Raw genomic sequence first — 27,419 nt, forward strand, 5'->3', positions numbered from 1 at the left:
AATTTCAACGACTAAATAAGGGCTACGTTGGATGGTCCGATAATATTCTAATTTCAACGACTATTTTGGAACTAAAGTTGGACAGATTTTGACAGTAAATATATAAATAAATAAATAAAATTTAACGACTATTTTTGGGCTAAATTGAGGCGAAGACGGACTGACCAGATTTAGCCAAAAAAAGGATGTCTAAATGCCATTGGGCTTTTCGTGGGGGTTATAAACTTACAACTATAAATTTCAGTAAGATTTGCTTTACATCATCAAATGAATGTAGCAAACCTAATCATATCCTTTGATGATCAAATGTATGCGGCAACACCAAACATATAGCCAACATCCTAGGTTTCCAAAGTGGGGTACTCAAATTGTCATGGTACGTGAATACAAATTAAAAACAGTGTGACAACATTGTAAAGTAGAAAATAAACAAAGCAGAAGTCAGGAGCCTCCATGCATTGCCACAAATTACACATTGGACTTAACCATCGTAACATAATCTAACCGACAGAGCAGTTTACAGACCTTGGAGTCGCTGTTAGCTTACAATAAACAGGAAGAGATTGGTCACCTTTATAATAAGTGCTGACTAGGCCACTAGGAGTGAGGCCCAAGGCCAAGGCAGGCTGACTTGATAATAATGTATCATGTTTTTCTGCAGTCAGTGCCTTCTCCTCATCCTTCTCTCTCTTCTGAAGCTGATGATGGCAGTTCCTGATCTGTGGTTCACAGCTCAATTGGTCTGAGACACCCTGATGTTCTATCTCTCTATCCTATTCTGTTGGTCCTTCTGTCCACTAACCCCAACCAGTCGACGCAGATGGCTGCCACCTCTGAACCTGGTTCTGCTGGAGATTTCTTCCTGCGAAAAGGGAGTTGTTTCTTCCCACTGTCACTAAACGCTTGTTCCTGTGGATCTTGTTGGGTTTTTTCTTTCTTAATATGAATTTTATATTTTGATAAGCGCATTGAGATGACTTTGTAGTAATTTGAGACATACAAATAAAGTTGAATTGAATTGAATGTAACAGCCCCCGAGTGGTGACAGAAAAACAATCTCGTCAAAAAAGTGAAAACATGACGAGCTACATTGCTTTGCGCTTCTGATCTCACTCCCAGCACAATGGAGCTCATTATTCAAGTTCAATTTATTAGGAAAGCATTTTTTCTTTATCATAAACAGTAATTTACACCAACTACCAAGTCAAATTTTCTGTGTTGTTTTAAAACTGTACTTGGCAAATAACACTTTTCTGATTCTGATTAAAGATAAGGGTGGGACACCACGAATATTAAAATTGTTATCAATTTCCTTTTTAAAAATGCTAGGATCATTTTGGTTCAACACATTGCAAATCAAATTTGCTCACAATTGTTTCCCCTGAACTGGAATAAGTTCCACGCTCCTGTACTAATCTTTAATCTGATTTATAATCATGTAATGTTTTTCAATATTATTGACACATGTCACATTGTCACAATAATCAATGTAAAATGAATATATATATATATTCAGAGGTCAAGATATTATATATAATATCTTGACCTCTGAATAGAGTCCAGGGTGTTGCTGTTTGTTTGGCAGCTGAGCCTGGGCACCATTTTTCCCGCTCCTCCCTGGCACTTTGCAGCATTTCTTCTCCAGTCAAATTTAGTCTCAGTTTGTCCCGTCTGTTGTCCTTCAAGTGGTTTAGAGTCCTGAGTGGGTGTAATTATGTTGTCCTCTGTGGGGGTGTGGCAGAGCGCAGAAATAAAGCCACTTATTTTCCAACCACTTTTTCTCCAGCCTCACATCACCTCTGCTCTTTAACAGCTTCTTCTAGACGTTGAGGTTTACGAAGGTAATGGTGAAAACCATGTGTAATAACAAGGCGAGGAGGGCCACCCCTTTGACATGTTAGGATAAAAAGTCTTTCTCTACACGACATGGCACTGAAATAGTTGCTGGAGGCTCACTGGTAATCACATGTACGATGATATATACTATAGAGTTATATATAAAACATGCCCTGCAAGCAACATGCCACCAAATACATGATGAAATATAATACTGTATAATTTCATGACAATACTGACCTGTAAGACAGAGTCACAAACTTCCAAAAAAAGAATAAATGTATTCATATATTTATTTGTTATTCAAATGCTTCTCTATCTTTGTATTTAATTATTAAATTATATCTTCTGTATTAAATGATGTTTGTTTTGAAGTGCTTTGATCATCATTTGAGGTCAATATGATGTGCAACGACCGAAAAAATAAAAGTCGGTCGATATGGGTTTGGATAATAATCAACTTTATTGATGCTGAGCATGACAAACAAAAGACTGATGAAAAAAAAGAAGAAACACACAAAATCCCACTTGACACCTGACATGAGAACAACTGAAAAGAAAACCTGATCCTATTCCGATTTAATGGATCGACAGACACACTCATTAAAACAGCAACCAAACCATAGATAGGCAACTTGGTCATTTTTGGCATTTACTTTGGGGGACTCACAAAATTAGACCGATGGCCTTATGTGGCCAGAACCACACACACACACAAAGAGAAGACATGGCATAAACCAGGGGGCGTTTCATCAAAGTGAGCTTAAAAGAACCAGGTTTACGGGTCAGCCCTGGTTTACTAAGCCGTCTCTGACCACGCTGACTCCTCCTATTTTATCAAACTCTTCTCAGCTTAAAGAGCAGCGGTTAAACCAGGACAGCTGACACTGTTTAACTTAAAGTGCACTTCTTCAGAAGACCCACGAGGTAGAACACAGAGTTTATGATACGCGAGGAGGCCTACGCTGCAGTTTCTGGGGTTTGAACACTTTGGTCACTTATTTCAGACTTTAGCTATCTTTGCCGTTAAATATCCCTTTTTTGCTTTTTGCAAGTCCTTTTTAGACACATTTATCCAAATTTGGTCCTCTCTTTAAATGTTTTGGGACACTTTTCATCCAAATAAGCTAACTTTTGCCCAATAAATACCACTTGTTTCATTTTCCCCCTACATTTTGCCTCTTTCTGTTCCACATTTTTGCCCTTTTTCACTATTGTTTGCCACATCTTGCCCATTAAAGCTACCCTTTGCCATTTTTGGCCTATTATAGTCACTCTACACTCTTTTTGCCACGTTTTTGCAACTTCTTGACCATTTTTGGCCACCTGTTACCATGTCTGCCTCCACTTGCTCGTCAACCCCCCCACCAAAAAAAAACAAAAAACGTAAAGGACCAGCCCACCAGGACACTGCTCTGACAACTAGCCAAGCTGAGCTGTAGACATTAAAAGTCCAGTATTATGCTATTTCTCACCCATCTTCATTTGTTCTAAGAATCTCAACAACAAAGTATTTGAGGTTTATTTTCCCAAACTCGCCTGTTTTCTGGAGTTTTAGCCTCTGAAAATTATTTTCAGAGTGCTCGTAAAAACAGTCTGTTTTTAATGCCCTAATGCATATGTATTATTGGGCATATCACAGTAGTAAATCATGAACAGTCATCCCATGAAGGCAATACTAGGTGGGTATAACGGCTACTAAAAGTGAAACTGATTTCGAGCGCTCTTTGGTTATCTATATATAACGTAAGGATATAAACTGTGATATTAACTTGTCGTTGCTCTGTTTTGTTTTACCTGTGAGGTAGTTTGAGATGGAGGAGCTTATAGGGTAGGAGGAGGGCAAGGGTTGTCAGGAGGAGGAGTTTTCCACGTTATGTACGTCACAAACGTGAGAGAAAATCCAACTTTCCCGTTTGGAGCTGACTTTTTACAAAATGTGGAATAAAGGGATGGAATAAACATAACTTTATCAACTTTGACCCTGTGAACTGAGGCTAAAGGAATGTATATCACTGTAGCAAAATCATTATAAAGTGCATTTTTCATAATACCTGCCCCTTTAAGTCCTGTCCAGGGTTTAAAGTCTCCTGTCTCTGGTGCTGATGTTGTTCCAGAGGTCACATGCACAGTCCGTGCTTGTGGGCGCCCTCTAGCGCCTGCGCAGTGTACTCTACATGAGTAGAAGTGGAAGCAGGGGAAATAATATGTAATAATAATAATAATAATAATAATAATAATAATAATAATAATAATAATAATGCAGTAAAAAACAAACAGAGTGACGGTCCACTGTGGAGCCCGTGGTCGGAGGTTGGTTACAGAGCGGCTGTGCGTGTGTGCGCGTGTGTGCAAGCGTGTGCCTGCGTGTGTGTGTGTGTGTGTGCGTAGAGTCGCTCCTACATACCAAGGCTGCACACGTTCGTTTCCCTGGAGCTAATCCGGAAGTTACACTTACAGTTGCCAGTTACCTACCGCCTGTTGGTCATGTCTGTGTTAGTGTAGTGTGGATATGATGCGGTCAGCTGGAGGATGAATGGATGAATAGTGACTGAAACTGCTGTTGTCTCAGCCTCATCATGCCCGTCCACAGGAGACAGGTAGGATTATTATTATTATTATTATTACATATTATTATATGTATTATTGTTCACACTGTGCTGCTGCTGTGCAACGTGACGCTACAGCACCTGTTGTCTGACGAAATCCTACATACACTGGAATGTTTATTTCACTCAAATCCTTCCAAACCATGTCGTACCTTGTGTTGTTTGGTTTGGATTTTTGTTTTTGTGTTGAAACCGGAGCCAGGTTGTAGTAATGCTGCATGTTTTGCCTCATTTTACACAATAATACACAATAGTCAGACAGTTGCCAATGCCACACCTTCACTGTGTACATGTGAGTTCAGTCAGGTTAGATCAACCATCTGCTCTGAGTCAGAGACACGCCTCCATGTTAGACTGGATTCCTCAGGGATGATGACCTTTCTACTTGCAATATTCAAAAATTATCAGCCATCAGTGACCCTAACCTGGAGTCCAATCATCTCTCCTCATAAAAACATCATTACTTAGTGTTTTGTGGCATTGTAAAGGCTCAGAGTGATGTGTACAACTGTTTCCTTGGTAACTATTTCTGTTATTTCGCAGCCCAGCATTGAACTGCTGGAGTTAATGGGAGTGGTGAGAGAAAATGGCAATGAACTGACATCACCTCCTCCTGTGGTATAACGTCCTTCTCTCTCAGCTTCACATGATCAACACTGACCCTTTCAGTGACTCAAACCCTGATTTGTTTGCATTGTGATTGGCTCCCAGATCACCCCACTCTCACATGATTATGTTCTGGTGGCCAAAACAATCGACGATCAGAAGAGAATAGTGTTTAGGAAGCAAACGGAATACATCGAAGAACTGAAAAAGAAAAACTTCAAAATCACAGTAAGTTCACGTAGAGGTCTAAGGTGGATGATGAAAAGTTGTAGCCTAGATAATACATTAACTACGTTTTCTTTTATCAAAATGATAAACGTAGAATTCTAAAGGAGAATTGTTAAAAACAAAATTCGACAAATTAAATTTGATTTTCAGTATTGATGATTCCATCTGGGTTTTAATCCTGTAGATCGCATGTGTCAAACTTATGGCCCAGGGGCCAAATCTGGCCCTTTGGAGCATCTAATTCATCCCACTGGAGAAAGTAAAAATGAAAACGTGAATCATTGTGTGAATGAAACTCAACATTTTGCAGGTGCTCACATTTCCGGGCTTCGCCTGATTTCCTTACTTTATTCATGATTGCAGTTATTTTTAATGTTAAACAGTGGGAAAAAAAAACCTCAAAATTCTTACAAAATCTTTCAATTTTCCTCAAATTATTACATAATATTTCCCTTAATTAAATCTAGGAAATTCAAAGTGAAGATCTGTTGGAACTGATATCTGTCACTTGTCGGTTTCTTACATATTTTTGTATTTTATAATAATGTTGAAATTACTTGTTTTACTGCAAAAATCTGTGGCCCACTAGAGATAAAACTGCTCCTTATTTGGCCACTGAACTACAATGACTTTGACACATGTGGTGTAGATCATTTATTTCACTCTGGTTAATGATTTTGAGTAAAAATTACTTGGTAAATTATTAATAACTATATAGAGTTCTAGATAATTGTTAATAAATCATTTGGACTTTAGTTGGAGTAAAAATGATTTAAAAAAGAAAATGTTGCCGCTCATTGGCTTGGTTGATACGACGTTTTGGATGTGGCCCACTTGATCGATAGGGCCCACGAGTGAACAGCTCTAATATAAACTCGGTCCTCACACACCTTACACGTGAAATGGCCAAAGGGGAAATCTTGTTAAATATATCAGATGTTATAAAGGGGAAAACCAATGCCACACATCTTTTTTTCTCCCCACCAGAAAATAGTTGATGATGGTCCTTGTCTTTTACGGGATTCAAGCCCCTAAGGAAATATTTGAGAAGTACAGGTACCTGCTCAAAGTATCCGACGCCTGTAACTGGAAGCTCGGATCAGAACATTGTGCCTCTCAGTACAAGGTAATCTGTGTCACTTGCAGCTAATTTTAGCATTTTAAACAACCCACCGCTGCTATTTAAGGTATTCATTGTTATTTTTTTTACGATTAAAATACCTCAGCAATGACTGGTTATTATGGAATGCATTGTTAACGTCTAAAATGACGTTAAGATCTTGATGAAACCAATGCCATATGCTTGTTTCTATGTTGGTTGACAGACCAAGATTTAACACAAAATATGTATTTTAAGAACGTTTTTTAAAAATTACCCTTCTTTGAATGATTTCAAATGTATTATCATAATCATATTATTATTATTATTATTATTATTATTATTATTATTATTATTATTATGTGTACCATGAGTTTTGAAGTGATCACTCTTCTTGTTTCAGAATCCGAATTGTTCACTTCATTTTGAACCACACATACATCCGATCAGGGACGGGTGAGGTGGTTTTTATTTTATTGAGTTTATTTCAGTTTATACTGAATGCTATGTTATCAGCTGCTTCCATTTCTCATCATCTTTACAGAAATGTTTACGAGATCTCATGAAGCTAAAGGTTTTCGAAGCAAAATTCTGTTTACATGAGGTAAATAATCGCATTCATTGTTTTCCCAGACGTTGTGTGAATATGTTGATGAGGGTGTTTACATGTGTGGATATTTATTGATACATATACTGACTGACTTTAACATTATAACAGACATAGAAGCAGGAAATAACACTGATCATGACAATTTCTTGGGAGAATATGCAGTATGTGGCAGAATTTGATCAGCATCTCTTCACCCGAGTGTACAAGACATGCGGCCGCAAGTCCAACGAAACGATTAGGAAGTCAATCATCAAACTGTGGCCTAGGGCAGTGTTTATCAAGCTTTTATGGCTCTAGACCCCCTTTCTCTCATTTCTGAATCCAAGTCCCCCTTTGTCCGGGGGAGGTGTTCCTCCCAATCACCCCATTCCAGGTCTCACTGTCATTACCAATGTGAGGTTAAACTCCCCCAGCAGAACGGGGGAATCCCCAGAAGGAACACTCTCCAGTACTCCCCCAAATGAATCAGAAAAGAGTGAATACTCTGAGCTGCTGTTTGGCTCATAGCCACAAACAATAGTCAGGATCCATCCCCCCCACCCAAAGGTGAGGAGGGTTACCCTCTAGTTCACCTAGGCAAACTCCAACATACAGGCCCCTAGCCGGGGGTAATAAGGATTGCCCACCCTGGCCTGCAGCCTCTCACCATTGGCCACTCCAGAGTGGAGGAGAGTCCGACCCCCCTGGAGAAGACGTGAGAGGTTGAAACTTTTCTACCTTGCACACAAGCTTGGCTCCTACCCCGTCAGAGAGGTGACGTTTCCCTTCCCAAGAGCTAACCTCTGTAGATGAGGATTGGACCCCAGCCTTGGTCTGCTTCCTGATCCACACTGTACCCGCCCCCATGCCTCCGTCCCGCAGGTACAGGTGGTGAACCCACTGGGAGGCAGCCCCATGTCTCTGTTGGTCCGACTCAAGCTCCATGGGTAAAAACTTGGTCAATCAGGCCCTTGCCTAAGAGCCCCATCCCCAGGGTAATCAAGGTTATACCAGTGTATAATAGGCAGTAGCTATCCGTACGGTTGCTGTATTGATATACCAACATTCAGTCTGTAAGCTGCGCCATTGGCCAGTTTAGGTCACGTGAGAAGGTCAGTCATTGGCCACTTCAGGTCAGGTGACTAAGATTAAACCTAACCCTAACCCTAAAACTTGTTGCGATATAGGGTTATAACCCTAAACCTAACCTAACCCTAAGACGCTACGTACGTGTACTTCGGTAAACCTACCAATAGCACTGGCGGTTGTCCGTATACGGCAACCGTATGAATAGACACTGTCTGTATAATACTAGAGGTTTATTCAGCCACCATGTTCTGTTGCCCCATCTTGTCTACACACCTGTATATAACGAGCATAATGGACAGGCTAATTTATCTCCTTTGTGCTGCTCTACAAGGACTTTTAAAGAAGAATAACCTGACTAAACCTTTAGTATTATTTATGAATATTTGATAGAGCTTGCAATTAGAATGTCCTACACATACTACAGTATTTAAGCAGTTTATACAAAGCTGCTCTTTATTTTTTCTCTGATTTTGTTTTATGTCAGAAAAAAAAAACAAAGAGAGCTGAAGAAAAACTGGGCACGATGGACCGCCTGTCTCCAAGGACAACCCATAACTGCTGTCAGGTAGTGCGTGCTCTTTGAATTTACAATCATGTATTTTAGAATATAAATAATAAATAATAATAACAGATAACAAAGCAGGATTCTTACGCCTCCCCCCCAAAAAATGGTTTCTTAAACAGAGGCGGACTGGGGCAAAAATTCAGCCCAGGGATTTTGTGTCCAGACCATCCCACTCCATTATCACTACATTATCAGAGGATACTCTATAGGATACTATATAGGAGCCGTTATTTTTTTTTTTACCCCTTTTTACCTTTTTCCTTTGTCCCATTTTTTCCCTTTTAGCTCCTTTTGCCAATAAATATCCCTTTTTTGTTCATGTTTGCAAGTACTTTTTGACACTTTTATCACATTTTTGTCCTATAATTTTTTTGGGCCACTTTTCATCTAAATAAACCATATAACTCTTGCCTAATAAATACCATTTTTTTCCTTTTCCCCTACATTTTACCTCTTTTTATTTCACATTTTTTCCCTTTTTTCGCTATTGTTTGGCCACATTTTTGCTCATATAAGCTACCCTTTACCATTATATACCACCTGGTTCCTCTTTATTTGACCATTTTTTTGTTCTCTCTTGACTGCTTTTGGCCCATTTTAGTCACTTTACACTCTTTTCTTGCCAAATTTTTGCCGGACCGGAAAGGGCCCACTTCGGGTCGACGGTCGGGACGATGCCTGGTATGCCAGATGGCCGGCCCACCCCTGCTCCTAAAGCTTGTATTTAGGCACTTCACTTATACATCAAGCAGTAATGCTGACGTGTGTTTTCAGGAACTACTTTGGAGAGAAGGTGGCGCTTTACTTCCTGTGGCTGGGCTGGTACACATACCTGCTCATTCCACCTGCTCTCATTGGGATCATTGTGTTTCTCTAACGGCCTCAGCTATTTTCAACACCTCACCCCTCATGTGAGCTTTCACTTTCTGTCTCTGTGACTTAATATTATCATGTCTAACCTTAATTCTTTGCTGCAGAAAGGAGGTGTGTGAGTCCGACACGTTTATGTGTCCGCTTTGTGACAAGGGCTGCAAAGTGTGGCGCCTGTCGGACACGTGCACGTACGCCAAGGTACACAAGTGCATCAGCTTGTGAGGATCTTAAAGGTTCTGGTGTTTGTTCACAGATGCTCTGTTTGCATTGCAGGTGAGCCTGCTGTTTGATAATAAACGGCACGGTGCTGGTTTTGCCATGTTCATGGCAGTATGGGGTGAGTCAACATCACCGTTCTAACTCACAGTGAAAATGTTGAGAGAAAAAAACAATAGCAATAATTGCTGCTTTTTAGCAATAATATTGTAGTTTTTAAATACTGATTCTGACTTTCAGTCCTGAGTTTGCATGTCCTCAAAGACTGTGTATTTACATGTAAGATGTCCCCAGTTCGACTGACATTCTGTGCTAAAAACCGTTATCCAGTATCTTTCAAACGTTTTGGCCATCAGTGTGTTTAGCAGAAACACATCATCCATCAAACGTCTTTTCATAAAATGTCACTTGTGATGGCTGTGATGTGCGATGCCAAAGAAAAGCTCGTTTAATCAGCGCGGCCATCTGGCTGTGGGGGTGTTCAAGCAGTCGTCTGAAAGAACATAATAAAAGCCTTTACTGTCATGTTCAGATACCACAGCAGCAACTCTGTGTTCCTGCTGATGCTGAAATCCCTGCAGTGAATTATTTACCAGCATTTACACAGTGACAGCTTACAGTTATGTATCACATGTTAGGGGGGTTCTTTGATTTGTTTGGACAAAAAATGAATACAACTATCAACCTAAAGAACAGCAGTGATGGTGATGTTAACCTCATGATAAGTCATGGAGGTAGAAACCTCAGCAACGCTCTCCTCAAAACACACACAACATAGAGAAAACGATGTGCAATCTAACATATACAACAGTGGTGGACAATATCAAAGAAAATGTATAAATACTGTACTTAAGTAGTATTTTAAAGTATCTGTACTTTGCTTTAATCATTTTTTTTTTCAGTTAAGTTCTTGCTTTCACTCCACTACATTTAAAAGACAAATATTGTTCTTTTATTTATTTGTTATTGTTATTTCATTATTTTATTTATTTGTTATTTTATTATGATAGTATTATTATTATATTATTATATTATTATTATTATTTATTATTAGTATTATTATATATATTATTTTATTCTTATTATTATTATTTATTATTTATTTATTTATTTATTTATTTATTTTAATATATAAACAACAACAAAAAAGACAAATATTCCCATGAATGCCCTTGTTACTAAGTACTATTTCTAAACTCAGACTTACCTTTATTTCTGTAATGTTGAGCTATTAAACAGCTCTTATTTGTTTTGTGAATCATGGTGATTTGCTTGGTTTGATTTGATTGGTCTTTATTAAACGCAAACCAAATTTTCTGTTTAATTAGTGACCCACCACACAGTGTACAATAGTTCTATAATGATTATGAAAATTATGTTTGAGATTTTTAATTCTTCAATACTTAAGTTTTTATTGTTTAATGTATTTAAATACTTAAGTACTTTACTTAAAGCTGCAGTATATAAAGGTTTGTTGGCGTCATTTGGTCAAAAATTCATTACTAATCTTTGAGCATTATTTTAATTCAAGGTGTTCTGAGGAGGAAACTGGACCTTTGCTACTTCTGTGTTTGAGCTTTAGAAAATCAATGAGCGTGACGCTAATTTTCAGCCAATAAGAGACCTTTTCATCGACACAGTGCTAGAAGCTTTAAGCGGGCGAAAAATGAAGACCCTGCCTGAGTCTGACAGAACCTCGACCCGTATCCAATGTCTCTTTAAGTCCAAACCCATTTCAACCCGCGCATGTTGACCCAATGCAAGTTGCTTTATATCAGCTTCTTTACTAGTCCCTCGTTTTGCGTACAACTATGACCATAACAAGCGCTTCATGTGCCGCTACAGAAGGCTACCTTCATTTTTTCTTGCACTAATTGAAAACATCACCTGACCATTTATTTACAGCGCAGGGCCTGAAACCGGCCCGGAGCCCATGGTATAACACTCGAAATTAAGGCCAAAAATGTAACGCTCTACTCCATGAGCTGTTTTGGGGTGTTCTATTGGCTGCTCAACTAAAAGCGCATTCACGTCCCTATCTGTAGTGCAATGGTGAACGTTTTGGCAGGAAAGTCCCATCACGGCATTAGGGACAGCAGCTTACACGGCAAAGCGATGTGGAGAAACAACAGGTTCTAAAGGCACAAACATATTCAGGTGGAATGTAATGCTGTGTGATATAACGATATGTATGTTAGTGTGATATAAAAATGCCTACCATACGATGAACCTATTATTTATATGGCTGATTTAATGTGTGTGGTCTTGGTCCCAACTGTGTAGCTGAAATATGATGACGCAGGCTAATCTAGTCACAGCAACGCTGCTACTTTGTTGCAGCATGTTTACGTCACCCAGAGATACTAGTTTACAGCACCGGGAGCGTGGTTGATTCCATTCCAGTCTCATGATTCTACATACTGCAGCTTTAAGTCGTTTTTTGTCTCAGCTACTTTAACTTGTATCTGTACTTTCACTCAAGTTATGGAGTTGAGTAGTTTGTCCACCTCTGCAAATCAATCAGCCTTGAGGACAATGTGCATTCTTTGTTACGTCATCATGAAGGCAAAGCTGATGATGTGTGTGGGTGTCTGGTTTCTGCACAGCCAATGACAGACGTGTACAAAGAAGATTTGAGAAACTTTTAAATCACCATCCACCCATCCGTTCATCCATCCATCCATTCTTTATTGTTTCTCGTATTTTCTTATTTATTATGCAGTTCTCTTATTGAATCCAATGTGTAACTTTGCTATGCTTTCACATGATTAGTGTATTGTTTTATGTTGCCTGTGCAGAGCTTGTGTATGTGATTTGTCTCAGCTAATCAGAAATGACAAAGCTGCTTGTATTTGTTCATATAAAATGAAAAACTCTGCTCAGCACACAGTAGAATTTGCACTGCTGTGTTTTAATATGTGAAAGACAATGCAATACCGTTTGATAATCACTGCATGATTTCAATTTCCACCCTTAAAATAAGGAATGATTTAAAACTATATTATTTCCAAATGTTTAAAATATAATAAATAGTATGAAATGGTGAAAATCGAACTTCAGCTTGTCTTCTTACAGCTACGCTCTTTTTGGAGTTCTGGAAACGGCATCGGGCATCCTACGTTTGTGAATGGAAAGTGTCTGATTGGTGTGAGGAGGAGGTGGGCTCACTGTCAGGAATTATCTCAATCTTTATAATAAAAAGACATGAGCCGAACATTTCATTTAAATATGTGTGTGTTTGTTTTCATTGTGGGCAGGAGGAACTGATCCTGGAGATCGTGAACAATGCTGACTGTCAACCTAAACCGTTCAAGCACTCGTACCTGAGCAGCACGCTGGTGTTGATCTGTGTCACAGTGATGGTAGGACAACACTACACGTACCAACCTGTGAAAACATCACACTTAAAACACATGCATCAGCTGTTCATTTGTGTCTTGAATTGGATTGAAAGGAGTGTTATGGCAATTATTATATTAATCATCATATCATCAAATGTGTGTTCATGTGCACAAAGTGTTTTACACGATGACTGCATTATATCGTTGTACTTTTGAACAAAGATGTTGCTCCTTTGCTGAGTCACGTTAGATTAGGTTACCGCAGTACAGACAGATTATGCTGTATTCACAGTGCGAGCAACAAACAGTCTCTGCTCAAGGTCTTATACCAAAACTCTGATAAGCAGAGCTCTGTAACTGTGATTTTCCACTCCTTCCTCCTCCCCACACCCTCCTTCCCTCTCATTTTGGGGGTGGGGCTCTTCCTGTCTGTAAAAGTTGGTGCTCAGAACTTTCCGTTAGTTGCTGGCCCGCCTTGCCAAAGAAAGACCTATTTTTGTGCTCCTTTTCACTTAGTTTCAATTAAAATCATCATGCTTTGACTGGACTTCATCATTCACCCAGAGCAACAATTATGTTTCCAAACAAGGACAACCGTAAATTTGCCGTGACAGGAGCATAAGGCAAGATGTATAAATCAGACTCCATAGTGACACCACTGTGGGTAGTGTAACTGTAGTCATCAGCTAAGCCACCGCGGGGGCGCGCATCAACTGTTTAGGACCGGAGCACAGCTGATTAGATACTGTAACTAGCGGATGGATACCAGATGGCACCGGAGCGTGTTTGGTCACATAGTGTCGTTTGCGCGCAGCGTTCTTCCTTTCCTGCTGCAGCTGTTGTAGCCCTGAAGAATGCAGCTTTAACTGTAACAGTGAGAGCAGGATCCCAGTGGAGGGAGGATGGAGCAGAGGAGGTCAATTCCTTTTGTGCACAATACCATGGATTATCCTTATTTTTGATACATGGATTATGTAAATAGATCCAATGGGTCTCTTGCGTGCACTGCGCCCCTGTTTGGGTTTCACTTTCGCTTGTTACCCGTGCGCTGATCTGATGTTGACATAAACAGTTGTTTATTAAAGGCACACTGTGGACTTTTTGTTCTAAAGAGTTGACCCATATGAGTTAATTTAAAAGATTCCTCAGGCCATTATACAGGGCTTGACAATTTCAATGCTCTGAGCGGGGCTTCCCTCTTGAAATACCACCCATGTAAGTTTGGAGAGACAGACCGTCTCTGGCCAGGTCACGTGACCTGGAGAATTCCTGGAGAACGTATCACTTTACGGCAGTCACGTGACCACAGACTCGGTTATACTCATTGGACTAAGGCTTTTGCTAGTATTTTTCCGCCTGTTCGACTCCTGATCATGGCAGAGACAAGCAAAAAGTTTAAAACTGCTTCTGAGGAGGCTAAAAAGACGCGGCTGAGACCCGGCCCCCCTCCGCCGACCCGCCTTCCGCCTGCGCTGGACACTGGCCCCACGCATGCCGGATCACCTGTCCCCCCGTCCCCCCCAACCCCGGACGCTGCGCCGACCTCTGGCAAAGGGGGCCAACGATTGCGGCAAGGCCAGGGAGTAGGGAGTAGCGCAACCGAGGTGGAGAGGGGGGCCAAGCACCAGGCCTCTGGCGGCAGCGAGGGGAGTAGGGTGAAGGCGGCTGCTCCTCCAGCCGCAGCGCGAGCCCAGCTTCGCTTCGCATCCCAGCCTGACCGACCCAGCCCTGAGAGCCAATCCTTATCCCGAAGTTACAGGTCAACTGTCTGCACACTCAATCAAAAGACAAGGGAGGCTGGCCTGACTGACTGTTTGTTGATTTTTTGCGACAGTACTCTGCAGCGCTTGTGGCCACTAGGGGCGCTTGATGTGAAAGTTACAGGTCTAGCGCCCCTAGTGGTCAAAAGTTACACAGTGTGCCTTAAATAAAATTGGTGGCTTACCTCTAAAACAAGCGTAATATGTCATTTCTTTAAGAAAGGTTTTCACTGTTGGGTTGGACTCGGACGAGAAATGCGACCCGATCCGCACTCCAACTGTGACACGGTTATTTATTTACTCACCCGTTCATGTGACTGTTTACCGCAAGACCTGTGCACATGCCTCTGCGTACATCTGTGGAACCAAACAGTAGTTTGGTCCACTGTGCTTCTCTTCTTTCAGTCTCCAAGACGTCTTTTCTCATTCTTTTTATTTCCGGTTTTCAAGCGTCGAGAACACGCCACCAGCGTCATTTAACTTCACGTTTGCAGAACTGGGGGAAATTGTACCCAGCAGTACAAAATGTATCACAGGATCTGTTGAAGGCAATAGGCAGAAGTGTGTGTGGGCTCATTCCTTTTGGTTGTGAGCGCTTCATCAACCATTAGCATTAAAAAACTTAAATATTATGTTTATTTTTTCACCCATCCTGCCCTATGCTCTTTTAAGAGGTTTTTTTGTGATGCATCTTTTTTGGGCGGGGTTAATTTAGTCATTGAACCTGTGAGTAATAGTTGCTTTCAAACTTCATTGATATTCAAAATGAATCGTTGGACGTGATGAGCTTTTAAAAACTGCAGTGAATAGTGTGGGTTGAAGCCTTTGTTATACAGTGTATGAAGTGGCTGACTTGAACCACTGTTTTTGTGTGTCCTTGTGCGTGTGTGCGTGCGTGCGTGTGCCTGTGCGTGTGTACAGATAATGGTGATCATTGGCCTGACTCATGCCCTGGTGGTGTTCAGGGTCATCGCTGCAGGGTTTTTAGCAATGGAATCCTGGGAGTTTCTGAGCAACCACTCCAACAGTGGAGCAATGATGCTCGGAGCCTTCCTCCATTACATCATCATCACCGTCATGACCCGGGTACGGGTACCCTGATCTGTAAAAGTCCCTCTCTGTGTCCGTGTTGTGGAATGGCCTCTAAATCCTGATCATGTCTCTGCAGGTGAACAGAATTGTAGCCATGAAGCTCTGTGAAATAGGTACGTTTGAGCAACTTCATCATCAACCAGTATTTTCTCTAAAATATTCTGATTGTTTTTCCTTTAATAGTAGACAGCATGTGTGAGTGAGATTATGGTCTTGGTCTTACTCTTACCTGTTGTAGATTGTGGAAGAGATCAGTCGTTCTCGAACCTTTAGTTCATAACATGTTTCTGCAGATTGTATTTTTCGATATGAACAATATTTTCAAGTTTTTTATTGAGTATGAGAAAAAATATATACTGTATATCTCAATAAATGTCCCAGCCCTAAGTCTGAATAATGTTTTTAAACTGAACATCATAAAGATTTTCCTAATCTTTTTGATGTTCAGCTATTACAATAGAACGTTGCTCTTGGCTGAGATAGATCAGCCACTGTTGGCCCCGCCCCCTCCTATAAATGACGGAGGAGGGACCTGGTTTCCTCAGTGATCATTGAGTGACAGCTCCATGTGGAACTGTGCAGCACTGTGGGGGCGGGGCTTACTGTGACTGGGCGTGTCTTACTACTCGAGGAAGCCACGCCCATAATTGAGGCATTTTTTAAAATTCGTGGCAGGTCAGCACAGACCTGGGGTGTACGAACACTTGAAACATTAAGCAGAGGAACTTTTATTGTAATGTAGAAAATGAATCCTCAACTTTTATTTTTATTTTTTTTTCAGTGAAATATTTACTTTCTTCCTATTATTTCCCAGTCATTAACAGGTGTCCTGATGAACTTAAAAACAATATGGTTTACTTTCACCTGTCAGGGGTCAGTGGTATAAGGAAAAACAAACAATAATAATGTTATATATATATATATATATATATATATACTAGAATATATATATATATATATATATATATACTATATATATATATATATATATATATATTATATATACTATATATATATATATATATATATATAACTAAAAGTGGGTCGCAATTTAATGACTGTGACACTATGCAGTTCTATGGCATAACTGCTTACATTCACCCCTGAACCAATAGGGTGAAGGTGATTGTGTGCTGTTGTGTTCACTGTTCCTTCGTTAACTGGTGATGTTGTTCAGGTGCTGATGTGTAATCACAAGCCTTTTCTGATCAGCACAGAATAACAAAGCAATGTGGATTTACACCTTATTTAGTTTGTACATTTTTCACCAACTACAAAATGTCAAAGATGACCACATTTAAACACTCAAAGAAAAATACGAAAGTATTGTACCTTTTAGTATCACTGCACAAAAAACATATGTGCTACAAACAGGCTTTGGGTTAGAGTGGACATTGGAACTGGAACATTTATGAGAGGGTGTAAAAATCATGTGAGAGACAACGACTGAGGTTTTAACTGTGATGTTCTTCTCACTTCATTCCTGGAGGTGCTACTACTACTACTACTACTACTACTACTACTACTATTCAGTGGAAGAGTGGAACTAGCAGTTTGAGACACAGTGAACAATAATCTTTGATCTTTTTGAAATAATTTTATATGTTTGGTTTTTTTTAAAGATGCTGGAGGCAATCTTTTGTTTTTTCTTAACCAGATATAGACATGGTGCAGGCCTCATACAGTAGAAGTAATAAACCAAATATTATTTGCTTAAAAATAGATGTAAAAGGTTGAAATTGCCACAATGGCAGATGTTTATTTGTCAGAAATCACAGTAAGAATGAAGGAAAAACGCTTCTATGCATCCATCTATTCTATATCCCACAATGCAATGCACCAAACTTCAGACTGTCAATAAGAGAGAGTTTAGATGGAGATCAAAACAAACTTGAGCGTCATTCCAAACTTCCTACCTTTTTTTGTTGTTTTTGAGTAAATGATCTTTGGTTTATTGATCTGAGGCCCGTCCTACACTGTATCTTTATCTCTATTATCTGCAGCAGCTTTAAAATAAAAATCTATTCATGTTATTATGGTAAAGAGTAATTGTCTGAGTGTATAGCCTACATCCTTGGTTCCCAAAGTGAGGTACGGGTACCCCCAGGGCCAGGGGTACGCAAATTGTCATAGAGGGTACGTGAACAGCTTGACAACACTGGAAACTAGAAAATAATTCAACCAGCAGTCAGAAGCCTCCATGCATTGCCATAAATTACACATCGGCCTCTGTAAAGGTGTGTTCACACCGAACGCGACTTCAGCATCTCTGGCGACTAGATTACTTTCTAAAATCAATGTAAATGACCCAAAATCAAGCGACCTCCCTTCAAGTGGCGTGACTCGCACAATTCCAGCGACTTTGTTGTGCGTCCTGAGTCACTGGAAGTCGCTCAAAGTTGAAAAATGTGAACTTTTTAATTAACTTTGAGTGATTCCAATCGGTGACGAGTTTCTCCACACGTCACTTCCCCTGGTCGTCACTGTCTGTCTACAGACACATACTATTCATACTATTCACTAGAGCTGGGTATCATGGCCAATTTCCTCAATCGATTAGATTTCGATTATTAAGGTTTTGAATCGATTAATCATGATTCGATTTTGATTCTGTGTTAATCTTTCAAATTCTACTTGGATATTTATGAGATGGTTCCAAACTTTTGAGTTAAGTTGGGCTGGCTCTAGGGCTGTACATAGCCATGAATCTCGATGATGATTCACGATTTGCATATCACGATACAATATATCCCAATACTAAACAATACGATACATCACGCAATCAACAATTACAAATTTCTCCTTTTTAACTATAAAATGGCATGAAATACAATTCATTTCATTTCATTTTTTTTAGCAAGTAAATGGCAACTAACTGTAATTCAAGCACAAATATTAATTAATTAATTAATTGTGCAGGAGTGGGGGGTACATGGGTTCAGGTTAAAAGGGGTACGGGACTGTGGAGGGTTTGGGAACCACTGGTTTACATCTTTGCTTCATAAAAAAGTTTAAAGTGGAAGTTGACTGTGTGTATGTAAATTAAAGGAAATGAAGTCCTTTTTTCAACCTATTGAGGCAACTTTACCTCCTTAGTTGTATTTCATTGTATTTCAACTATAACCACTGACTTTCTCTGTGTTTCTCAGAGGAACTCGCTCATTTGCTGCCACAGAGAAGAGTTTCACAGTCAAGATGTTCACCTTCCAGTTCTTCACATATTTCTCCTCACTCTTCTACGTGGCTTTTCTTCTCGGCAGGTGAGAAACTGCAGAACATCAGCAACGCTTTATAATAACTATCCATTATAAATAGTTAATAGATCGTGAATGAAATATTTGCTTACAGTCTTCATAACAGTGTCTTATGGATAGCCAATAGATAACTTACAAGCTGTTAACAATGTATAGGTTACATGTTAACTGTATGTTAATGATTTATAACTACAGTGGAGACAGGTACACTTCAACCCTGACAGATGGAATATCATTTTTTTTCCGACAAAAACACATGATTTTTATCTTATTGCATGAATGAAGTATTCGATACAATAAAAACATGGAACTTAATATTTAGTACACAAACCTTTAACAATTACAAATGTCAGATGTTTCCTGGAGTTTTTGACCAACTTATATGACTTTATATACGTTAGTAAAATGAGAAATAATTGCAACTTTAGAATAACGTCCCAATAACGTGTATATAATGTTTTAACTGATACTTTACAAGTCATTAATAAGCAGTTTACTACTAGCTTATTCATGATCTATTACTAATTTATAAGGTATAGTTATTAGGGATGAGCGAGTGCGGCATTATGTGTATCTGTATCTGTTAACCATATGAATTATCTCTATCTGTATCTGTACTCGGAGTGGGCAGGGCCTAACCTGAAAGTGGGCAGGATTTAACCCGGATGTAATGGTAAATGGTAAATGGACTTGATTTATATAGCGCTTTATCACCACACTGAAGCAGTCTCAAAGCGCTTTACATATCAGCTCATTCACCCAATCACTCTCACATTCACACACCAATGGGACAGGACTGCCATGCAAGGCACTAGTCGACCACTGGGAGCAACTTAGGGTTCAGTGTCTTGCCCAAGGACACTTCGACACATAGTCAGGTACTGGGATCGAACGATCAGAAGACGACCCTCTACCACCTGAGCCACGGTCGGGTCGGGTCGGGTCGGGTCGGGTCGGGTTGTCTTGAAATGGGCAGGCTTTAACACTAGAAGTCCCAGGGATTTCTATATCCCCCCAGAAGTCCCAGAGCAGGGTCAAATGAACTCTAGGACCAAACTGACGACTCTGATGGCTACAATTTGCATCTATTCATTTGTAAATGAATCACCTGAGAAATCAGCAGGGGGGAGAGCCTGACTCTAACAATGGAAGTCTGGAATGTTAGGGGGAAGTGCCCTGGAAGCTAAAGTCACAATGCCCCATTTATTAACTCATTCTGCTTGATGCTGGGGGAGAACAAACACAGACTACAAACATTGAAAGAAACAGAGTCACTTGAGGGCAAAAAAACATCAGATTTAATGTGTAGTGTAAATGGGGCCTGAGACAAATCCAGTAAGGACATTGTTACTGAGCACTTCAAGAACCTGGGTGTGCCTCTCAACAATAAACTGTATAATAAGGGCCATAGTGTAAAATTATATATATATTTTTTTTATTATCACAATCCCTTCACAACCTGGTCAAGACACTGATGTGCATCAGAATTTATGAACTGGCATTTAAAAATAAAAAAAGTAACCAGAAAAATTGTAGATGTTATACAAAAAATGACAAAATCAGGAAAAAAGGTTGCTGTGTCATAGAGGGTTAAAGCCTCCACCTTATGAGAATTTTAAATATATGTTTCTTACATAGTCCATTAACACATGTAAAAAAACCCAAAAAGAGTTAAAATATCAATGCAACTGTATATAACTGAAATTCTTCCTGAACCCAGGATGCAGGGCCCCTCCTGTGGTGCGACACTTACTGCCTCATTGACATAACAAAAGCAGCTGAGGACAGGCGTTAGCGCAAATCCTTTGTGTCGAATGACCCCTCTCTGGGTTTTATAGGTAAAAAGTTCATTTGACACCTCTGTGGGACTTCTAGTGTTAACTGGTATGTTATTTTAAGCATGCAATTGATATGGGTTGATCAGAAATTTTTATATTGATTGCTGATTAGAAAACTATTTTGCAAGACAGCATCAGCATTGAGCTTCAGATCAAGACCCATTTCATGTGACGTATGCATACTAAATGAGGTGCATGCGCTAGGTGCAAAACAACTGGAGAACTGCATTGTACTAGCATCGGCACGCGATTGAAACACTTGTTTTTGTATAAAAACAACACATTGCAATCGTGTTGCGTTGTTGATTGTGCAAATAGGTCAGAATCAGCTGCCAGTTAAAAAAAGAAAAAAAAAATCACCGACAGGCAGCTCTACCAAGCACTACGTTTAATAGAACTCTACTGGTTAAAGTACAAACTGAAGTAAAAACAAACCTGAAGCGGAAGAAACCCTCAATGTTAACAGAAAAGACCCGCAAACCCGAGTGACTGAGCAGAGACAGAGTTGTCAGTGAGTGAGCATGCAGAGCGGGACACAGTAGGGGTGGAGCGCAGTGACTGACACAGGACACAGACACAGTCAGCTATCCAATGATTATGTTCATTCAATCTGAGCACAGATATTGACTCGTATTACTCGTATCATACTGGGGCTTTTGCAAAAGTGCTTTATCCGTACAGAATACTCGTTTCAGCCAAGTGTCCGGCTCAACTCTAAAGGTGCGTTCAAACCGAGCGCGACGGCAGCGCTGCAGTAGCTTCCATCGCCCCTGATGTGTCGTTTGCACATACCGGTGCTTTATGATCACTCCATCACTTCATCGCTCCAGTGACTCGATTGACTCGTGAGTGTGTGTGTGTGTGTATGTGTGGGTGTGTGTGTGTGAGCCAGTGACAGGGTAGAGGGAAAGAGAGAGAGGTTTGATCACTTCTTTTCCTTCTTACTCTGCTTTTACAGTTTAAATCATCAACTTACAGAGATATTAAAGGATGCGTTAACTCAGAATGTGTTATGATCAGTAGTTACTTTTCCAGAAGTTAATTGCTTTAATTTTGCCCCGATAAATTGAGGAAGTCATACAGCAGGGGTCCCCAATCCTGGTCCTCGAGGGCCACTATCCAGCATGTTTTAGATGTTTCCCTCTTCCAACACACCTGATTCAAATGATCAGAATCGTTATCAGGCTTCTGCAGAACTTGTTGATGAGTTGATAGGATTGGGCACCTCCAGGGAGGGGCTGCAGCCTCTGCTCTACAGACAGTGAAGGACGAGGGATTTGTCGCTTTAAGTCGCTTAAAAAGTTCACATTTTTCCACTTACACGTGTCACGTCGCTTTAGGGGAGATAACTTGAGGTTGCGTCATTTACATTGATTTTAATGTAATCGCGTTGTTTCAGTCACTTCAGTCCCGTTCGGTGTGAAAGCACCTTAATAGTTATAAATCATTAACATACAGTTAACATGTCATTTATAAATTGTTAACTAACAGCTTTTAAGTTATCTATTGGCCATCTATGAGGCAGAGTTATAAATCCTTAACAAACTGTTTGTAAATATTCAAGCAATTTATAACTCATTAACTGACAGTTTATTAATGATCTATTAACGACTTATAACGGATAGTTATTATAAAGTGTTACCGTAATATCTTTACTTTTCGACCGGTCTCATGAACTGTCAGATCCTCTTTCCGTTGAAGTAATCCTGGTTTTGTGATGTATCCAACAGAATAAATGGCCATCCTGGTGATTACGTACGCATTGCTGGAAAATGGAGGCTTGAGGAGGTGAACAAACAGTGATTTTTAACCAGTTTGATTTACTATAACAATTATAAAGTAAAATTGACACTTCACTCTGATTAATGCAGTGTCACCCCAGTGGCTGTCTCACAGATTTGTTTATCCAAATGACCATCATAATGGTGCTAAAGCAAACCATCAGCAATGTCTTTGAGTTCACTGGCCCGTGAGTACACATTTAAATGAAAAAGATTGCGCACCAACATGCACCAACATGCACCAACATGCATGTGCACTCCAGGCTCTAAATGGATCAAATATGTGTTCCAGCTGGTTCTGCAGGTTTTGGAAAAGGAGGCGAACCCAGAAGCTTCAGAGGAGATGTGCCCACTGCTATCTGAAGGATGAGTCAGATGCCAAAGAAGGAGCCGAGCTGTGCGACAACTGTAAACTCCGAAACTGGGACAGTAATTACCGACTCAATGACGTCGACTCCTTCAGTCTTTTCAATGAGTTCTTGGAGATGGGTATGACAATGCAAACCTTTACCACATATCAACCCTTTACTTATACCTATTTAAACTGTCTCAGTGTTTTCTACAATAACACTTAAATTCACATATCTATTTTATTTTATTTTATTTTATTTTATTTTATTTTATTTTATTTTATTTTTAATTTTTTTTAATTTTTAATTTTTAATTTTTTTAAATTTTTAATTTTTAATTTTTAATTTTATTTTAATGTAATTTTTTTATTTATTTATTTATTTACTTATTTTTTTTACTCTTACTCTACTTAAAAACCTTTAACCTGAAGCCATGTACCCTCTTACTGCTGTACACTTAAAGAATGTACTAATGCAGTGTTTTTCAACATTGGCGTCGTGAGCCCATGTGGGGTCGCTTGGAATTCAAAATGTATTTTTAAAAATGTTTTAATTGTTGTTTTTCGAATTATAACAGCACACACACAAAACATTTTAACAACAACTGTATTCTATACATATATATAAATCTAGTTTGAATAAAATGCAGTATATACTGTAAATATCTGCGCTGGCACATCTTGTACCTTTATGCACTAATCCTGACAACAACAAACATTATCAAAAGCTAATTCTAGAAAGAAAGAAAAAAATCTCTGCAGACGCTATAAAATTTGTGATTTTAAAATGGGGCCACGACCCAAAAAAGTTGGGAACCACTGATGTAATGTCACATACATTGTAGCCCTACCGTGAAATGTGTCTCTGAATTTGACCGATCCTGTTGAGGAACACATAATAATAATTAAAAAATAATAATAATAATCTGTAACCGTGGGTAGTCTTGAATTTGCTAATGTGTAATTTGTGGCACTGCATGGAGGCTTTATATTGGATTTATATTGTAGTTTCTAATTTTTTATTTTTTATTCATGTACCCCCTAATGACAATTTGCGTATCACTAGGGGAACCCGTACTACACTTTGGACACCTAGGACTCAGACCCACATAAACTGAAATGTACTCACACTTCATTACACAAAACAAATAAATAAATTATTATGATTGGGATTTAAATCAAACCATCTCAAAGAAGAAAGGATTTTTAAATTAAATTTAATAACAAACAACAATTATCAATTGATCAGGATCAATATTTCATTAATGCGTATGCACCAGGGTTGGGGTCAACTATAACTGTAATCACAATTGTAATTTTTCAAATCTGTTGCTGTCGTACTCGTAATTAAATTGTAATTGAATTCAGACAATTGACTTTGTAATTGTAATTGTAATAATTGTATAAAAATTGTCAATCACAATTTTACCCAAAACTCGGGAACCATGTGATGATTATAACTATGTATAGTTCTACACGTAGTTAATTATTATTAAAATATGTTTTTATATCAAGCTTTCCCACTTTTTACCATTTTAGAAAATATTAAAACCTATATTTTCATTGATTAGGAAGCCTAATAAGTTAACCAATAGACAGGAAATAAATTAGATGATAGATATTGGCGTTATCATCAAATGATAACTTTTATTACGTTTATTATATTTATTTCAATTGTTATTATTTGTAATTGAACTTTAGTAATTGAGAACGTAATCGTAATTGACTTAATGAGGATGAAAAAGAATTGTAGTCTAATTGTATTTGGAAAAAATGCAGGTCACTGTAATTGTTATTTAATTGTAATTGAACATGGGTAATTGAATTCGTAATTGTAACTGAAAAGTGTAATGGACCCCATCCCTGGTATGTACAAACTTTGGTACGTGAATATTTGAAACAAAGTGTTTAGAATTTCTCACAAAAACAAATAATAATAAATTGTAAAGTCTTCTTTGACTTGGTTGTGTTTCTCAGTGATCCAGTTCAGCTTCACCACTATCTTTGTGGCTGCGTTTCCACTCGCTCCACTCCTCGCTCTCATTAATAATATCATTGAGATCCGTTTGGATGCGATAAAGATGGTGACGCTGGAGCGCAGGATGGTTCCTAAGAAAACCAACGACATTGGTGAGTAAAGACGTCTGATCTCTGTGGGTTTTGTGCCTTCTCACGTCTCTCAGCTCTTCCTCAGGTGTTTGGATCGATATATTGGAGGCCATCGGCGTCCTGGCCGTCATCACCAACGGGCTGGTCATCGGCGTGTCCTCAGACTTCATCCCTCGCCTGGTTTACCGATACCGCTACGGCCCGTGTGCCAACGGCAACGCGACAGATGTTGAGTGAGCATTTATTTATCATCAGTTATTGTTTAATCCGTTTTTTCTTCTGTCTGCGTTAACTCCTCCTACACTGTTTGTATGATTTTGACTAATAATCTGTCAAAAAATTCAGAAAGTTGCCAAGATTTATGCTTGTACTTTTCAACTTTTTGACTTATTGAATTTTTTTTTTCCCATTCATTTCTATTTAAAATTTCAGCTTTTTCAACTTTTAACCCTTTCATCCCCAGCCGTTCTTCAGCTGATTTGACCTTTAACATGTTTAGCTACTACCTTCAACACATTTCTACCTTTTTCAGCCTTATTGCTAATGCTCAGCTATTACTAGGGTAATGCTTAGCTAATGCTAGATAATGTCAATGCTCGGATAATGCTATTGCTCGGTAAAAGCTAACGCTATCCTGATGTTAATGCTAGGTTAATGCTATTGCTAGGCTAATGCTAGCTAATGCTATTGCTAGGCTAATGCTAGCTAATGCTAATTCTAATGCTAGTCTAATGCTCTACTAATTCTAATGCTATGCTATGCTATGCTATGCTATGCTATGCTATGCTATGCTATGCTATGCTATGCTAATGCTAGCTAATGTTTATGTTAATGCTAGCTAATGCTAATGCTCATGCTCATGCTCATGCTCATGCTCATGCTCATGCTAGCACTAGCGCTAGCGCTAGCGCTAGCTAATGCTAATACTAGCTAATTCTAGCTAATGTTAATGATAGCTTTGCTAATGCTAATGCTAATGCTAATGCAGTGTGACGTGGGCCAGCACCTGCATCCTCACTTGCATTTTCTTTTGGAAATACAAATATTGTTGTTGCATTTGTTCAAATTCAAATGTGCTCCACCTTCAGCCCCAGTAACTGGTTTTCTGTTTCAGCTGCATGATTGGCTACATCAACAACACGCTGTCCATCGCACGCATCGGTGACAGGAACAACATCTTTTCACCAAACCAAACGATCACAGCTCATGGTCTTAATGTCACTTACTGCAGGTTTGTGCTCTGTTGCTCTTTTTTTAATGACTCTTTTTTGTTTGGGAATACAATGGTACACAAAGATATAGGAAGGAAGAGACCCATTTTAATGCATTTCCCCAGAACTTGTGACAGGATTGAGGATTAGCCGTTATCTAGGACAGAAGAACAACATATGGCTTAAAGTACAGGTGGACTTTCCAGTAATTTAATACAAAACTAACCATTGCAGTGTTGATGTGCTACGTTACTGTACCTTTTTTTTTTTTACCAGTTTGTGCATCTTTGCATCATATTACATATCAGTGATCTTTATTGTGTACTTTTCTAAAAACTGACAAATGGAGTGTTTTAAACAGTGAGATGTTATTGAGCATCTATTAGTTTAATGAACTGATATAAGACATGTCCATGGATTAATATTATTATTTCACACACAAACAAAAAACAACAAACACAACTAGATTAGAAACACTTGAGATGATTGATTGGCCATCAGAAACCACTGGAGGGAACTATTTTATCTTCATTGAATAATGTCAATATTTTTTTTTTCTAAACATACTCCTCAGTTTAAAAGTTTGAAAACTAGATATAAATTGTACAAAAAAATAGATAATTGTTTTAGTTTAAACATGATGTTAAAATGAGAAGTAAGGTTTCACTACTGTATAATTATTATTTATTTGTGTTTTTCATGCTTAAAACTGATGGTTTTTGCACCAAAAGTCTGACTCTTTGCTAAACTAAAAACCAAGGCCTTTCCCTGTAACTTTTATTCAGCTTTCATCTAAATACATCAATGTACCCAAAAGTAAATGTTGGTACATTCTGCATTAAATAAAAGCAAAGTCTAAAGGTTTTTAATGAAGGCAAACTTTTGGCTTGTTTCACTACAACACATCTGTAAAACATGGATTTAATCAGTGTATCATTCGTTCATTCGTTTTTCATTATGTAACAAAAACATGA

General features: G+C 38.9%; 1 protein-coding gene across 1 annotated transcript in view; it reads left to right on the plus strand.

Moving 5' to 3' along the window:
* Window positions 1-4,217: 4,217 nt before the first annotated feature.
* Window positions 4,218-27,419, plus strand: part of LOC114464882 (anoctamin-9) — a 33,428-nt gene continuing 10,226 nt past the window's right edge. The window contains 25 exon segments of the mRNA XM_028449522.1: window positions 4,218-4,436; window positions 4,989-5,063; window positions 5,157-5,279; window positions 6,267-6,284; window positions 6,286-6,369; window positions 6,371-6,405; window positions 6,782-6,834; window positions 6,924-6,982; window positions 8,542-8,621; window positions 9,396-9,492; window positions 9,495-9,532; window positions 9,599-9,692; window positions 9,768-9,831; window positions 12,786-12,868; window positions 12,968-13,072; window positions 15,733-15,897; window positions 15,980-16,016; window positions 17,768-17,770; window positions 19,055-19,163; window positions 22,726-22,783; window positions 22,867-22,964; window positions 23,069-23,265; window positions 25,103-25,255; window positions 25,320-25,467; window positions 26,349-26,465. Of these exon segments, the coding sequence (XP_028305323.1) occupies window positions 4,416-4,436; window positions 4,989-5,063; window positions 5,157-5,279; window positions 6,267-6,284; window positions 6,286-6,369; window positions 6,371-6,405; window positions 6,782-6,834; window positions 6,924-6,982; window positions 8,542-8,621; window positions 9,396-9,492; window positions 9,495-9,532; window positions 9,599-9,692; window positions 9,768-9,831; window positions 12,786-12,868; window positions 12,968-13,072; window positions 15,733-15,897; window positions 15,980-16,016; window positions 17,768-17,770; window positions 19,055-19,163; window positions 22,726-22,783; window positions 22,867-22,964; window positions 23,069-23,265; window positions 25,103-25,255; window positions 25,320-25,467; window positions 26,349-26,465 (2,114 nt within the window). The 5' untranslated portion in view covers window positions 4,218-4,415.

This window comes from Gouania willdenowi, chromosome 6 (assembly GCF_900634775.1).
Source record: "Gouania willdenowi chromosome 6, fGouWil2.1, whole genome shotgun sequence".
NCBI classification, from domain to species: Eukaryota; Metazoa; Chordata; class Actinopteri; order Blenniiformes; family Gobiesocidae; genus Gouania; species Gouania willdenowi.